Source organism: Lathamus discolor, chromosome 12 (assembly GCF_037157495.1).
Source record: "Lathamus discolor isolate bLatDis1 chromosome 12, bLatDis1.hap1, whole genome shotgun sequence".
Classification (NCBI taxonomy): domain Eukaryota; kingdom Metazoa; phylum Chordata; class Aves; order Psittaciformes; family Psittacidae; genus Lathamus; species Lathamus discolor.
This window is the reverse complement of record NC_088895.1, coordinates 5,080,202-5,096,035: the sequence shown is the minus strand read 5'-3', so window position 1 is coordinate 5,096,035 and position 15,834 is coordinate 5,080,202. Positions and strand designations below refer to the sequence as shown.

Genomic DNA, 15,834 nt, shown 5'->3' with positions numbered 1-15,834 from the left:
TTGCCCACTGACCTGAGTAAGATCCCTGGTTACTAGACTCCCAGCTCCTTTTGCTGATCTCAGCCTCTGTCAGAAAACTGAATTCCTCTGGAAACAATCAGTTAAGGTACTTCTGATCCTATTAAGTCACAGCATTAAGCAACAACCCTACGGGGTGTTCAGATTGCCTGGACAGAGACTCTGCTGCCTGTGACCTGGCCTTCATTAACTGAGAGAATCCAAAGTCAACACAGTAGATTAAAACCTGGCAATCCCTATAAAAGAGAAACACTTGCTCTTCAAACCTAATCCTGAAACAAAGGTACACTTTTATAACTATGATTAAAGAGCTGGAAAGGCATGCAAGAAAGGGAAAGAAACAACTCTTCAACTTCACACCCCAAAATAAGGAGATGGTAATATACAATCATGCTGTTTACTCACTACTTTAAAAGGTCTGCTCTCCCTGCGTGCAGTTCAACTTCGGCTAGTGATACCAAAAGGCTTCTGCCTTGCTCTCTTCCCCTTACTCTTCAATGGTTCCCAGAAGCAGAGATTTCAAAAGCAAGATCGGTCATACAGAGCCAAGAGGCAGCAAGTCTTTATATATGGGAGTGGTAAGAGAGGGTGATGTACTCATATCTTTGAGCAGCAAAGGCATGCTACCCTTCCCCCTCCCTGTCCCTGAAGAATTGCTGGCTCACAGGGCAAGCTGAGAACAGAGTGGACAGGCACTTTCCGTGCCGCACTTTCTCACGGTAAAGGGAACAGTGTAGAGGGTGGGGATCAGAGAAAGACCAGACTTGAATGGAGACAATACTTTGATGTTAGATACTCCCAGGAGTGAATCTGTTCTGGCAAAGTTGTTTCTTTCCTCTTCTTCACATATCAAACAATAACTCTGCCAGTTGCTGACTTTGTCTGTGGCACAAGTCCTGACAGCAAGTGTTACAGCAATGTTGCCCCCACACTCACCGTGTTAGGGAAAAGCCCACTCCTTGCACTCTTCAAAGTTAGCTGATGCTGGAGCACTGCCCTGCTCCATGGCCATATGGCCTGGGAGCTCTATGGAGAAAGAATGTGTATCCCATAAAAGGTGGTGTCCTGGACACTGACCTGGGAAGCTCAAGAGGCATATCCTGTCCTCCATCAGAGGAAGTCTTGTAGCCTGTGAATGGAGAGGAAATCTCTCAAGGATGTACCATTGCTCTCCAAAGGGAAAATAATTCACTTTCAGCTTCCTCCATTACAGTTTGTTGATCTTTCACTGAAGGGTTTGACCATGAAAAACTACGTCATGAATTAGGACAAGGTTTGCCTGATTCAGAGCTGTAAATTACTGATTGAGTATCTCTGGGATAGCTGTATAAAGGAGATGCCAAGGCTAACAGAAGATATCCATGTGTTCTCAGCTGAGGCAACTGGAAAAGGAAGAAGCCAGCCCAGGAATTCATAGAGTCACTGTCACTGACAATCAACAGCACAAAGATCTGCAGGATCATGCAACAACAGCCAAATAAATGCCACCAGCTTATAGAATCGAAATCCTTAACCATCAGGAGCCTCCATGGCTAGTTCTTAGGTTTGGGTGGGGAAGGGAGATGTGGTAATGACTCTTGCAAACAGAGCTGCCTGTGCAATGCATAGCAAACTGGAGAAAGACCTTACTTTTGCCAGTTCCCAGATTATTTTTCAGCCAGAGATCTCTCCTGTTCTCTTCACATTACATTGTGCCAGCTTAAGTAAACAAGCTATCTAAAATACTGCAAGGAGTGTTCCTGTATACCAAATCATGGTCCAAATCTCCCTAAGGAATGGGCCTGTTTTGAAAGCGTGAAGCGACTCAAAAGCAGATACATATATGAGTTAGATCCCCTTCTAACTGCTGGAAGGCTGCATAAAAGAGGAGTTTTTTTCCAGATCTAGGACAAACTAGCTTTTTCTTACATATGTTAAGATTTGTTGACTATATTTGCATTCCCCTGCAAATTACATAAACATGATCTCAGTAAACTACTCCCTCTTGTTCTGTTGCTTTAGAAGAGGTCTGGCTATGGAGTTGTTGGGATCAAACCAGAAACAGCTGAATTGCTTCAATATTGTTACCCAAAGAAGAAATCTGCACCCTTGGCCGGCACTGTGCAGCACAACCACAACTGCAGCAAACCCTTCCAACCCCATTTGCTCAAGGTGTAGCATGTCCTGTACAGGATAGTTTGGAGACAGGCTGAACACATTATGTGGGTGGCAGAGTGAGCTCTAACCAAATTGTAGGCAGAAAGAGGAAAAAAAGTCACAATAGGTCCCTTCCCCTATTTCTCCACTGATACTCATGGTACAAGAGGGAATCACACAGGGGAGGCTGTGTAAAGATGCCTACCAAATAACAGTCTCCAGTACTCACTACATCTACTGGAAGACACTCAAACTCCATAATCAGTCCAGATCGTCAAATTCTTATCACCATCACCACAAGAGTTTTTACTAACATAAGAGCATTTTGAAGTTACTATCAGGGCTAGGGAATCTTACAGGGCAACATGAGAAAAGCATTCATGTCCCCACTTTAGCGACGGGGCAACAAACAGTCTTTCACAGGGGTAACAGCATGTCAGTGTCAAGGCTGGAATAAGGAATCTTCCCCCCAGATTCTTTTAATGATGCTGCTAGACATCACCTTTCTTCCCTGTCATGTGTCTGATATATTTAATAAATCCAGACGCAGCTGGAAGTGACAAGTGCAGAGGCTGACAATGATCTAACTCCACAGCGCCTGCAGCTCCGTGGGCTGTTGTTTCCACATATTCTCATGGCTTTGGTTTTTCCCTCGCTGTAAACAGGAAATGAATAAAACATGAAGGTAACTCTGTCTCCTTGTGACAAATGACAGCAGATTAGATTGCGGGAGAGGAGCTGGGGAGAAGTTCAAAGTGTTTGTTCTTTAATGGAAAACGTGTGGATTATTATAGAAAGTTGTTGTGTGACTAATTGCTGTTAAAGTCTAACCAAAGCAAGAGGGCCCTAAAAACAGAGGAACAAGGGCTTCATCCAGGAAGAGCCAAGGTCCACTACACAGACCTTCACAAACCTTTTTTCAATTCTGCCTCAGAATCAGTGGGATTCAGAGGAGAGAGGCTTGTAAGGACACAAACAAACACTGACCCAAGGCTCAGCCCCAGAGATCTGTGTGTGCAGCCCGCCCAAACTTTGCCTTAGGAGAGGTGCATTTCTCGGGAAGTCTCACAACTTCTTGTCCCTTTCTCAGCTGTTTCTGCTGCAGAATTAGCTCTGCCAGTGTTGGAACAACAAATGAAACCTCTCAGCATAAAATTCAGCACATCCTGGTAAGCCAGAATCAGCCCTGGGTTACCTTAGTATTGCAAGTTTTCAACTGGACCAATTAGCAGCTCCTGCCCCATAGCAGAGGCAGGGTTGGAACCTCTCAAAGAGGGATGGGACAAAGCAGCAGAGGCCAGAAGCAGTGCAGCATCCACAGATTTGTTATCCCCACTTGCCAACCCACATCCCCAGGCTTGTTGGTGCCTGCCTGGGGCACTCAGCTGACATGGGAACCAACCCATCTTCCAAGGGTGCTGCAGGAGCAAAGAGCCACTGATGGCTGTTAAATTGCTCTGTTAGAATTTCTACTGAGTCCCCAAGAAGGCTTTAGATAAAGAGCTAATTTGCACCCAGTGTGTGCAAGTACTTTCTGACTGCACCTCCACCAGCCTCCAGAGGCCAAAACCATCTAGGGGATGACCACACAAAAACAATAGTTTCATGGGCTGGGGAGCTCTGATTTACACCAGGGCCCTTTTTCCTGCTGTGGGCAGGTGAGGAGGGCACAGAGCAGTACAGGTAATTCACACAGCACTACACAGGAAGATCTTGCCTGTGCCAGACAGCTCACACCATAGTGGAGAATCCGGACTTCCATTTTTTTTAATTTCAGCAGTTCTCAGCACCTCACACTGTTTGCTCCCCAGAATGGCAGCCTTGGGAAATACATGATTTTCCTTTCTAAAGATGTCACTCCCTGTAGCTAGGATTATTCTCCTAGTCCTTCAGGCTCACAGTTAAGACTTCGGTAACAGTTCCTCTGCATGTGCCTATTTGCAACCCAACAGTTTGACCTTAAGAGGAAAATGTACTGTACAGGTTTAATCTTGATAAAAACTTTCTTGAGCCACAGCCCACATGTGGGATGGACACTACTATACAATGGCTCCTGTCACAGCCCATGCTTCAGCTAAGCAGTAAAGCATGCTCACCTTCCACCAGCTCAGGGGCACACACTGGATGATTCTGCGCTTTCCCAGGATGGTGGTCACATGATTACATCCAAAAGGACCACAGAGACTTGAAAGGCCTCTGCATCTGAGTGCAGAAACCTGGCAGGCTTGATGTTCACAGCATCTCCTCCTCTGGGCAGAGCATAACATTGGAATAGGTAAGTGCTCAAATACCAACATGTCTCCCACCCTGAGAGAGGCAACCTGCTATCAGGCAAACAAGACTCACATCTCAAGTACAGGTTCCAAAGCCCTAGGTGTCAGAAAACAGTCCCTCTCTGGTTTATCTAGCCCACTGTCCAGCCTTCTTTAGGCTTGTTTGTTTTGGTGCTGCAAAGGGCACAGAGACTGCCATTGCTTTTGAGATACCAGAATCACAGGCTTCTGCCCCAAAGCACTTGCAACCTGTTGTGGAAACTGTGAACATCCAAGTTGGCTGGAGGCAGAGGCTGTACCACCATAGCTCCAGGGAAGACCCACTTGCTATGGCTTTGGGAGCAGCATGCATGCCACAGAGGCTGGATAGAGAGTGCTACACAGGGGCTCAGCTGGCACATGAACTTGGCCTCTCCAACCCGCACAGATGGGCTGCTCTGCTTTCTCCCCACAGCCTCTTTCTGTTGGGATAGGCCACATGCTTGGTGTTTTCCCATCTGCTGAGCCCACACCTGCTGCCCTTTCCACTCCAGTGGGAATCACAGATCCCTTCACCACATTTCAACTTGGTCTCTGGTCTCTGGGGAAAGCTTTGTTTATTTTCCCAATATGCCAGGGCTGCAGCTAGCTGGCAGAGCAGGCAGCAGGCCAGTCACACCTGCATAGCACAACACAAAGGGATATGAGTGAACAAGCTGCTTTTACCCCACCCTTTATCAACCTGGGACCCTTGACCACTGGTCCCAGGCAGAGAGAAATAACAACAGATAGGAAATTACAGGCATTCCTCTGGCTCTGAGCTCTCAAAGGTCAGGGTGTTTCTCACAGGTCAAGAGGAGGTGCACTACAAACATAGGCACCCCTTATATTACAAGAGCTGCAGCAGCTGGTGCCATCAGGCACAAATGGACATTTGCAGGGAGGCAAGTGGCCTCATCCCTCCCTCTCAGCATGGGGGAAGAGGGATGAGGTGAGGTCAGCCTGGTGTGAAATGGGGTTTGGGTGAAACATCTTGTGGACTCAATGAAGCTGCTCTCCCATGAGAGCTCCCTTGGCCAGAAATCAAGTTTGAAATCCAGCGGTGCCAGGCAGGCTTGTGCAGAGACAGAAGACCAGATAAAAGAGACCTCTTTTTTGTATTCTTAAGAGTGCAGGAAGAAGGGATTAGTTCAGGGCTCAGTCTGGCTGTTCAGATCTGAGGCTACCAGAAACACTGGCTATTCTTGAAAAGGCTTCCTGCCTTCCTCTATGCCACCCTGGCTGCCTCACTGGCTCCTGCCACAGAGATCCCACCAGCCTCGAGCTAATTTAGGCTCATGGAAGAGAACACAGAAACACAATGGTGCCAGGAGTGAAAGCAGTGGATGACACCCAGGAGACTTATCCTTATCAAGGAACAACATTATATCAAAGGGGAGCTGTGAAGACAGGGAAGAGCCTTTTATAAAACTCACAATTGAGCCAAATCCTGTAGCTTTCACATGTTAGTCCCCCAGAAACCCTATCATGAAGACTGACCCAAAGGGGGACTCAGCTGCCAGGTCAGGTCGCCTGCCAGACGTGCTGCACATAGAGCAGTAAGGCACCCAACTGCAGAGTTGCTGTTTGCTCTGTGTGTGTGCTTTTTAATTACAGTTTTTGTTTGCAAAGCATCTCTTCCAGAAAAGACAAACTGCATTACTCTCAGCTTATTAAAATCACACTCATAGTTTCTCAACTGCTAATTACACCCACTGCAATTAAGGCTGGGACGCATGTTTGGGGAGCTGGGAGCCCAGCTGTCATACACAGCCCCTACCCTCCACCGCTCTAACCAGCCAGGCCAGGCAGAGCCAGGCTCAGCCACAGCAACGAGCCCAGCCCTGCCCAGAACTCAGGCCCCCGACATTCCTGGCACAGCTGCTGCCATGCCACGAGGGAAGATGATGCATGTAAGGCCAAGCATCTCCTCAGCACAGGGGAATGAGACTCCTACACCAACCTCTCTGGGATACAACTACTGCATGGGTAGGGGCTGGGGAAGGGAAACATGTATCCTTGGGGTTATAGTGCTGAGGTTAGAGGGGTGAGCAGAGGTTTACGCCTGTTTCTATTGCTAAATTACTGCAATAAACCACACCACATTGCCTGTCTGAGCCTCCATTTCCTTGCAAGTAAAACAGTTTGAGCTTCCCTGTCAAGAGGCTCTGGGGACAAACTCCAGAAAGGACTCTTCCTGGCACCCATCTCACACAAACACTTTAAAGCCTATGTAGACTGTGGCACACCGACAGACTTGAGAGTCAGTTACACAGGGGAAGGCAGGAAGCCCTAGAGACTACAAGTCCCAGAGACAGACAGCAGTAAAGCAGCTTACAGACCTGTGAGAAGCCGAGAGCTCGCTGGAGAACCAACCGTGCCTCCGCACCGCTCGATTGCAGGAAAAGAGCAAGGGCAGGTGTGCAAACAGCCACGCAAGCAGCACAGCCCAGCACCTGCCCGAGGCCAGAGCCTCAGAAAAGAGCTCTCCAGAGCACAGCTGGGACCAAGTAAGCTTTGGGCAAGCAGGGATTTGACACCAGCACTGGCCTCCTGCTGTGAGGGGTTGCTCTGGAGAATACCACCTCCAGGAAGATGGAGCAGTAATTAGACAAAGCTGATAAACACTGCATCTGTTTCAAGATGAGTTTCCTTCCCACTGAAATCCTCACAGTTTCAGTCCACAGCAGGATGCAAACACATCCTTAAATGACTTCCTCGAGCCTTGGTTTCAAAGATCAGTCCCTTAAAAAGCAATAACATGCCAAGATCAACAGCAGCCCCAGGAGAGCTCTGAGCTCCAAAACCATTGAGCTATCACTACAACCAGTTACTTATCAGGTGCTAAGGGGCAATTTAACCTTTTCACATTTGAAAAGGCAACTGAGACTTCCTAAGCAATCAGGCTTGCTTAAGTACCAAGAAAGAAAGTAAATTAGTAGGAAAATTTACATTTCAGAAACAGCATGACATGCTTGTGCAGTATGTCCTGGAGAGGGAAACTTGCAGAGCTCTATGAGAAGCAAACCAGCAGACATAGTTCACAAGCGAAGAGAGCCCACAGATTCCTGGATGTGATCAGGAGGACAAAAATACATTTGTCTCCTCCTTGAATGACTTTACCACGAACTTCAGAAGCTGCTCATAAGAAGTTTTGGGAAGCAGGTATCAGATAATAATTTTTAATCCAACACAAGTTACAGCGAAGATGGAATGATCAATATGTCACATGGAAAAAGCTGTGCAGGGTGCCCTATGGCTGCTAGAGGCAGCATGTTCAATATATTTATAATATGTAATATGTAATATATAATATATACTGGTGGCCCAGTAATGAAGTGGCAGAAGATAATATGGAGGTAGCAAAGGACATCAGGAAAATTCCTAAGAGCTGGTGAAAAACTTGAAAACATTTGAGAAACAGGGCAAATAAGAGCAGATGAAATCCAATACAGAGAAATATGAAAGTCTGTCTGTGATAAAGCAATATGAAGGATAGATACATACTGATGGGCTTGAGTTAGCAGCTCTTTTCAACACCATTAATTCTCTTATACAGATTTGTGGAAAAAAATAAAATAAAAAGGCAGCAAGAAGGAAGCAAGAATTTGTTAGCTCCGGATTTATCCCCTATTATTTAGAGCTTATAGATTAAACTGGGTCTGTAAAGAGGAAAAGTATTCCTTTGAAAAGGATAAAGAGGACAGGGCAGAGTTAAGAACCAAAGCTGGCAAACCAAGCTACAGCTATAGAAGCTTTTTGACAAAAATAACAACTTAGTACAAGGAACTTACCTAAGAAATGGCGTAACAAATATTATGCCCAAACAACCTATACTTACATGGGAAAAAAAAAAAAAGTGTTTTACAATCTAGAGCATTAACTTAAGTAAAGCTAGCTGTAGCTTCCCTTGAAACAGCATTGAAATCTATCCAAAAAGGAGAATTCCAGTAAGAGGTCAGTACTTTTGTTCCTTAAAACACGTGTGCAGCGTCAGAGCATGCCATGGGAACGCAATGCCTGAAAAGCAAAGGCAGGATTCCCGAGAACTTCAAGCCTTCCTCTCCCTACCTGCAGCCTCTGGCAGCATAACATCACCCAGCCTCACCTCACCTCCAGCCTCGGAACAGACTCACTCTCCCCGCTCCATCCGCCCCCCAGACACACCTGCGCGCTGCGATCCTACCTGGAACTAAGTGGGATTTTCCATGCAGGCGGTGCGGCATCTCAGGGGTCCTCCCAGCACATCCCTGCCTGGCCCAGGGAGAGGAGAGCCTCTTCTCCAGAGCGGCCGGGCTGTTCCCCTGTGGGTGAGAGGCTGGGTCAGTCCCAGTTCTTGTACTGGGCACTAGATGGCACAGATGGGAGGAAATTCAAGGTAGCCAGCCTGCAATCTGTGGCATTTCGGACAAGAGGGTCTGCCAGCTACCCAGAGGAGGAGGCTGCTATGGGGGATGCGCTGCCAGCAGCAGCGTCCCAAGAGGGTGTCTCCTCCATGGGGTGCTCCTCTCGCCACTGCCCTGCTGCATCCCCTCAGCATCCCATCCTGTCCCTTCCAGCCAAAGTGTTGCCTGTGCTGCACTGAAGCTGGATAGTCCTAAAAGGAATCATGACCTTGCCTCCTGGACATGCTCCTGATGCCTGAACAGGACATCAGTCTGCAGGGTAACCAGCGGACACCGGCGGGTGCAGGGCCAAGTACCCCATCAGCAGTCCCTCTGGGTTCAGGGAAGGTTTGGGAATGACACCCTGGCACTTTGCCCTGTGGGATGATGGCACAAAGCAGGGAGGCACTTGGTCACTGCTCTCCAAAGCATTTTTCACAAGGTAGCTCCTTTAAAGCAGTCCACTTTTCCCTCTGGTTTTCTTCCTTTTCAGCACTGCTGCCTGCAATCACTGACACAGGACCTGTGCCCCAGAGCCTTCACAACCTCATCTTCCTCAATTTCTTTAAGGTGTGGATGAAATTCCTTACAAATGAACTGTGTAGACTGACGCAATGAGGCAAACATGGGCTAAGCCACACAGAACTGCTGTGGTAAGCACAGAAAAAGCCAAAACATTTTTTATGGCAAGACAAAAAGTAGGGGAAGGTGGAAGGCTGTATGTTGGCCTCTGCTGTGCTGACAGGAATTCACTTTGTTTCAAAGGTAAACAAGGCTAATATCTCTAGTGATGCTCTGACAGCCTATCCAGAAAGGCTCCATCTGCAGCACTGCACAACGTATAGCATGTGCAGGATGGCACCAAGGTGAGCAGCAAGCTTTTTGTACAAGGCAGAAGCAGCACACATGGTGTTATCCAAACCAAACCTGACCTTGGCAAAGCCCAAAAGAGCTTTTGTGCTGAGCAGCTCGGTAGTGCCAGGTGACACAGAAAAGCCTGTTTGCTTTTCCAGTAGCACCAGATAGGCTACACTGCAGCCTTCTGGAAAAGATCGAGGTGAGCGGTACTATGCTTTCCTGTCCGTTTGCTCATGGCACTGCCCTGCAGACTGAAGTGGGTCTGGGGATCTCCTAAGTTCAAATCCCTCAGGGCAAATCCCTCAGGGTGTCTAAGGTGAGAGAAAAAACATAAATCAGATGCCAGAAGTTTAAGATCCAAATTCATCTATGGTGTAGCAGGACAGTAGGTCAGTTTGGCACAGTGGCTGTTATCTTTCAAAGGCTGGAGTGGGTGACACTGCTGACTGGGCCACAAGCTTGAGGGAGACTCATGCTAGCTCCAGGAGGCAGCTCCAGTCCAGTGTCCAGAGGCTGGCTGAGCAGGACAGAACAGCCAGAGAAGCCCTTCGACATTGGACATTCACCCACAGACTTAGAGACCTATTTCTTATCACCCATCTAAGTCTAAATGCTGTGTCACTGGTGTGTAACAATCTGGCTCTGAAAGGTTCCTGGCCAGAGGAGGAAAAGCTTCAGAGAATGCTTTTATTCTCCAATCAATTCCCACTTCAAGCCCTGCTTCTTGTACTCTTCTACTAGCCTTTAAGTACTTGGGTTGTTTTGTTTTTTTTTTTTGTTTTTGTTTTGTGAGAGATGTCTTTCTGTCTTTGGATATAGATGGAAAAAAACTAGTCAAACTGGAAAGAAATAAAATCAGCTGGTCACTTTGCCAGGCCTGCCATGAACTTAAATAAGGTTTTAAAAGTACTGAGATCTTTGGAGAACTTGAAAGTCTTAGTCAGTGGAGTCACCTTCCTCAGCAGGAGGATTTCTTATGTGTCATTCTGATGGCTGCACTCACTTCACTCTGCCAGAGGCAGTGAGCGGGGAGAGCACGGAGCTTCCCATACAGACACCAATGGAACCCATCACCAGCACTGTCATGCTCCATGCCTGTTCAGGTCAGACCTCCACAGCCTGGCTGTCTTGTCCACATACCCACCTGGAGGCCTGTGGTTCCTCTCAGTGGCTTAGCACTGCTGCTAAGAGCTTAGAGCCAATACAGTCTGTGCACTTACTGGTTTCAAACTCAAAAAGCAGCTTAGCAGCATCAGGTGCTGCCTTCAGCCCCTCCTGTATGGGTTTTAAGATGGCTTAATTCTGTTACGAACTGTAACTACAGCCCATAGCCTGAAACTGTGAAGGTACTTTCTAAGCCAGGTTTTCTAAAAGCTTTTTAGAAATATTTTTATGAAACACAAAGAAAAAAGAGATCCCAGAGGGATATATTATAAAATTTATAAACATATAAATTTATATGTATCTATCAAAGTTATATAAAGAAATATATATATCTATCATATATAGATATATGAAGAATATATCAAATATTTCTGCTTCTTGAAGGCTGGAAATGTGACAGCCCCATAGCAAGATACATTTTAAGTCCTTGCAGGGCTTTCCTCCACTGTTTCTTCTGCCTTAAACCATCCTTTCAAATGGTCTAATGTATGGTAATCCCTGGAGAGGTGCCAGGGCCTTCCCCTATACCTCCCATCAGCCTAGTGAAAGCATAAGTAGGCAAGCAGCCACTGCTGTGCCCCAAAGGCAGGCGGCTGAACAGTAAAGCTGCCCCTGGGACCACAGACTGTCCCTGGAGGTGCCACTTCCTGGCGTTTGCTTCAGTAACTGCAGTTGCTCTCCCTTTTTTTTTAATTGTACTGTCCCCTGTTACAGGCTGATCAAAAGCACAGGGGGGTACAAAGGGGACCTCGTGCTGCTGCCTTGAAAGCCCTCCTCCCACTCACAGTAACTCTCCCTTACCTTTCTGTAGGGTGTCCTGAGTGTCTGTGTTTCTGCCGGGGGAAAGGAGAGAGCTGGGGAGGTCAGAAAAGGAGTCTGGAAAGCATGCACAGGACCAGGCAGCAAGAGAGAAGTGGATGAGGTGGAGGGAAAGAGCAGGGAAGAGTCAGGGCTTCCCACCACCTCTCTCTGAAAGCCAGCACAGAGCTGGAAGAGACACCCCATGCTGGATGTGTGTGATACACTTCCTGAGTGGCACAGGACAGGTCAGGAAGGGTAAGGGCTTTGTGCTGAGCCTGGCTAGCCCTAGTGCTTCCAGAGCTGTAAAGGGTGTCTCTGGTGGTGCTTTCAGAGCTGCTAATTCTGCCTTTCTGCAAGGCACTGCAGCTGCTGCAGTGGTTCAGTACAAGACTGTGTGTCGAAACCTCACATACCTAGCTTCACACGTGGCTTCATTTAGTCAAGATAAAATTAATCTAAATGAAATGGGTGCAGCATGCTTCCAGAACAGAGGTAACAGAAATCTTCCATGTACCTCAGACTCTGAATGAATTCGTCATGAAAGCAGTGGAAGCCCAGAATCCTCCTGTGCTAAGAAGTCAAGTTAATGTCATGTGTCATTGAGTGGACTGGTGACATTCCCTGTGCTTCCAGAGATGTTGTCCAATTTATCTGTGACCACAAGCTGTTAAGATCCTCTATTCAGGCAATACACAGGCCAACAAACCTGCTTTTGTGGGCCCTGCTGGAACTTGACTGCTTTCCCCAATAAAAGTGGACCAGTGTCCATAGTTACTTAGCAGAACTCTGCCATTTTTAAACCACGTCACTGCACAGATGCATGTCTCAGACCCAGAACACCACTGAGGTGCCTCATGGGCTGTAAAGAGAGCCTCAGCTGCAAGAAGCAAAAGGCTTAAGACCTATTTAATATTGTATGGGCTATTGCTGCCATTTCTCTATCAAGTGCAGAGTCTCAGCAGTGCCTGTGTGCAGTTGCTACTGCCAGCACCGATACTGTGTTCATCTTTTATCTCTCCACCTCCATGTACTCTGCAGAAGCATTAAGTGGATTTCTTCCCCAAAACTGCAGTGTCATTGACAGGCGGACCTTCTCCAGGCTGTGCTGCTTTGTTCAGTCAATAGTTTACAGGTATTTGGGCTATGAAGCTTCCTACATACATTTCCCCTTGAACAGATCACAGCTAAATAGCAAGTACATTTGCCCCCATATATAAGGGAATTAAACCTAGACTGTGGACTAGCTCTTTGCATGTAACTCTCCAGGGCAGTAGCTCCCTTCCCTGCAGGAGGTTTGGCTTTGAGGGATCTGCCAACAAGCTCAGAGCCATGAGAAATAACAAGTTGGGAGCTCAGACAAGCAGGCAAACAAAAGCTGAAGCTGTTCAAGTGTGAGGTAGTCTGGCAGCACAGACTCACCACTGCCTTAATCCACTTTCCCTTCTTAAGCACTACATTAATCAATTACGTTTCCAACCCAGCAACAACAGCCAAAAATGTAACCTTCATCATATACAAAGCAAACATAATTAGGATTGTGATTCGAATCCAGCTTGAGCAGCATACAAATCAGAACAGCCTCAGCAAGCATGCAGGTGTGTGAGTGAACCCAATTCCTTCCAGGCAGAGGCAATGGGAATTGCGGTCACACTGTGAGCACCACAGCATATTTATTCCAAGGGAGAGGGCAGTGACAGAGCTCTGGCTGCAGCGATCCAGCTCTGCAGTGCTCTGCTGAGCACTTCCCAGACAGGGTGGTGGCATGTTATACAGTGAACACTCAAGGCAACCCTCTAATTGTGTCAGGGAGGAAGCCACAACCTGCCCTACCACAGCACTTGAGCCCGAGCTCCCAGCCTAGCACTGCATACACCACAGAGCCTACAGGGATAAGATAGTACAAAAATGAGAGGCTTTGACAACCTCTGACCATAGCTGCCAGTGTGAATTCGTAAGGAGTGAGCAGTAACTATCCCCTTCCCAGTCTACTGACAGGAAAAGTGAAACACAGGGGGCTAAGCATGCTGTGCAATGGCAAGAGCAAGCCAAGAGCAGTCAATGAAAGCATCAGCCCAGGGCTCAAAAGCAATCAAAAAGGCAAAGTGAGTGCTAGGAGACAGAGCAAAACCACAAACCTCACTGCTATTGGGTAGCTCCAGGGTGCATCTGCATCCCCATGGCTGTTGTGCCAATTTGCTAGAGGCTACAGTAGGACTAGAGAAGGGGGAGGGAGCTGGTTAGGGGTGATCTAAGGTCTAAAAAGGCTTCTGGATGACAGCAAGATTCTTCAGCCTAGGAAACAGAAACTTGAGAGGTTTATCATTTGAGAGTAGCTTAGAGAAGATGAATAAGGAATGACTGCCTGCTGCCTCTTTCAAAAGCTACAAAGCATCAAAAGAAAACTGTAAATGACAGATTCAGAACAAAGTAAATATTTCTTCACGCAACACACAGCTGAACAGTGGAACTCATGGCCATAAGATGCTGTGGATGCCCCAGATTTGCTCAGGCTCAAAAAATGTTCAGGAAAAACCTGTGAAGGACTATGAAATGTAAAGATCCCCACCCCAGAAAATTTGCAGATTACAGATGGTTGGTGGCAAGGAGGGCATTCAGGAACAGAGTGACCTGCACCCCCCTGTTTTTATGCTCCTAGCTAGGCATCCTCTATTAACCACTGGTAATTCAGGATTCCAGGGGAAAGAGGCCTGCAGTCCATTCCAATACAGTTACTATTCTGTTCCTGCCACTGACTGAGCTATCCTTACTTGCCCAAAAGGCCAGGAGCTAGGCGTTTTCCCATTACTGGAAACTGGGATGACAAGATGTGCTTACAGCACTGAACTGAGTGACTAGCTAGAGGATTTCTGTTTACCTTCCATTTTTCCCATTTCTCATTTTAAGAAAGACTTCTGGCAAAACTCTTTTGTCAGCCATGCTGTACCCAGCTAGTTGCAGTTGGCAGCACCATGTAGAGCTGTGTTAAGGTTAGAACAAATTAATATCCTTCTGACAAGTGCTAATATATCCACTGGGATGAGGTGGGGCCTCAGAACCCTAGTTTGTGGTGACTGTGAGAGACCCTGCAGTCCCCACTCTGTCCTACCCAACAAGCTCGTGAGCTGATCTATCTCCTTGTAATGCAACCACAAGAGGAAAGGGAAGATGGGAACACTCCTGTAGATTGGTATCCCCCAGGTATCTATCCTTGCCTACTGGCTCAGTCTCTCCTGGGGCTGAACAGGACCAGAGGATGCACTGACAGTCTACTTTTCCCAAGCAAACTCCTGCCTCCTCCCCACACACGCAGCAAACCTTGTTGGCCATCTTAGCTACAGAAATACACCTTCTAGCTGTCATATGCCCTTCACACAGATAGGGCAGAATCATTTCTTAGTCTACAAAGAGCCACCATCCAGCCATTCTCCCTCAGTAAACCGAAGCACTGGTGTGTTTCTCTTTAGCTCCTATTATCCATGCTATTGTAGTGTCTCCAATTTTAAAACACACAGACCAGAGAGAGCTGAACTGCTCCTGCAAGTGTTTGTTTGTTAAGAGGATTTGATCTGTGGTGGGATATTTCAAAGTGGCACTCACTTGGAAGTAGAAGGTGTCCTGCTACCAGTACCATCCTCTGAGGCACTTGCTTGCTTTGGTTCTCCCACTGCCTTGGGACAATGCACACGAGCTCATCCTTGCCTACATGTAAACTGCAGATTATGTTTCCTTCTCCTGACTCTTGGAGATAAGGTAGGAGACAATTCAGCCATACAAAGCCATTCAGCTATTAAAATGACCCTTTGGTTACAAACCCTGCTATTGTTGCTTCTCCTTTCAGCAGCACTTGCAGAACAGAGCAGGCAGAAGCACAAATCTAAGGCAGCCTGTGTAGTTGCCTCCGCTGACACCTTCACCCATCACTCTAGCCAGTTATTGTATTTCCCTTTGCTCCCAGTGGCACTCTGCTGCCACAATGCTGCACCTCAAACAAGTAATTTTCTCTTGACCCAGCCTCTCTCAAAGCTCTCCGACCAGATCCTTAAATCCTTACTCAGCATGTACCCTCTCCAAATGGAATTAGCCTGAGTCAGGCTCAGTGATATCTCAGGATCTGTCATGCTAATTTCTCTTTGGCAGGTTCTTAGATAGAGCAGGTCTGACCAAACATTGAGTAAAACACT

The 15,834-nt window shown here is 47.1% G+C and overlaps 1 protein-coding gene across 5 annotated transcripts in view; it reads right to left on the bottom strand.

Annotated features, from left to right (window-relative positions):
- GGT1 (gamma-glutamyltransferase 1) overlaps window positions 1-8,744 on the bottom strand; it is a 30,768-nt gene extending 22,024 nt beyond the window's left edge. Inside the window, exon 1 of one of the 5 annotated variants that reach the window (XM_065692902.1) lies at window positions 8,632-8,744. Coding sequence is in view for 1 of the 5 variants with exons in the window: in XM_065692899.1 (XP_065548971.1) it covers window positions 1,096-1,115 (20 nt within the window). In the remaining 4 variants the exon portion in view is untranslated. Of the gene's footprint in view, window positions 1-423; window positions 561-1,095; window positions 1,134-6,787; window positions 6,871-8,239; window positions 8,366-8,631 lie in introns of those variants that run through there. The other 4 variants (XM_065692904.1, XM_065692903.1, XM_065692899.1 and 1 more) reach the window with 4 other exon arrangements.
- Window positions 8,745-15,834: the final 7,090 nt, after the last annotated feature.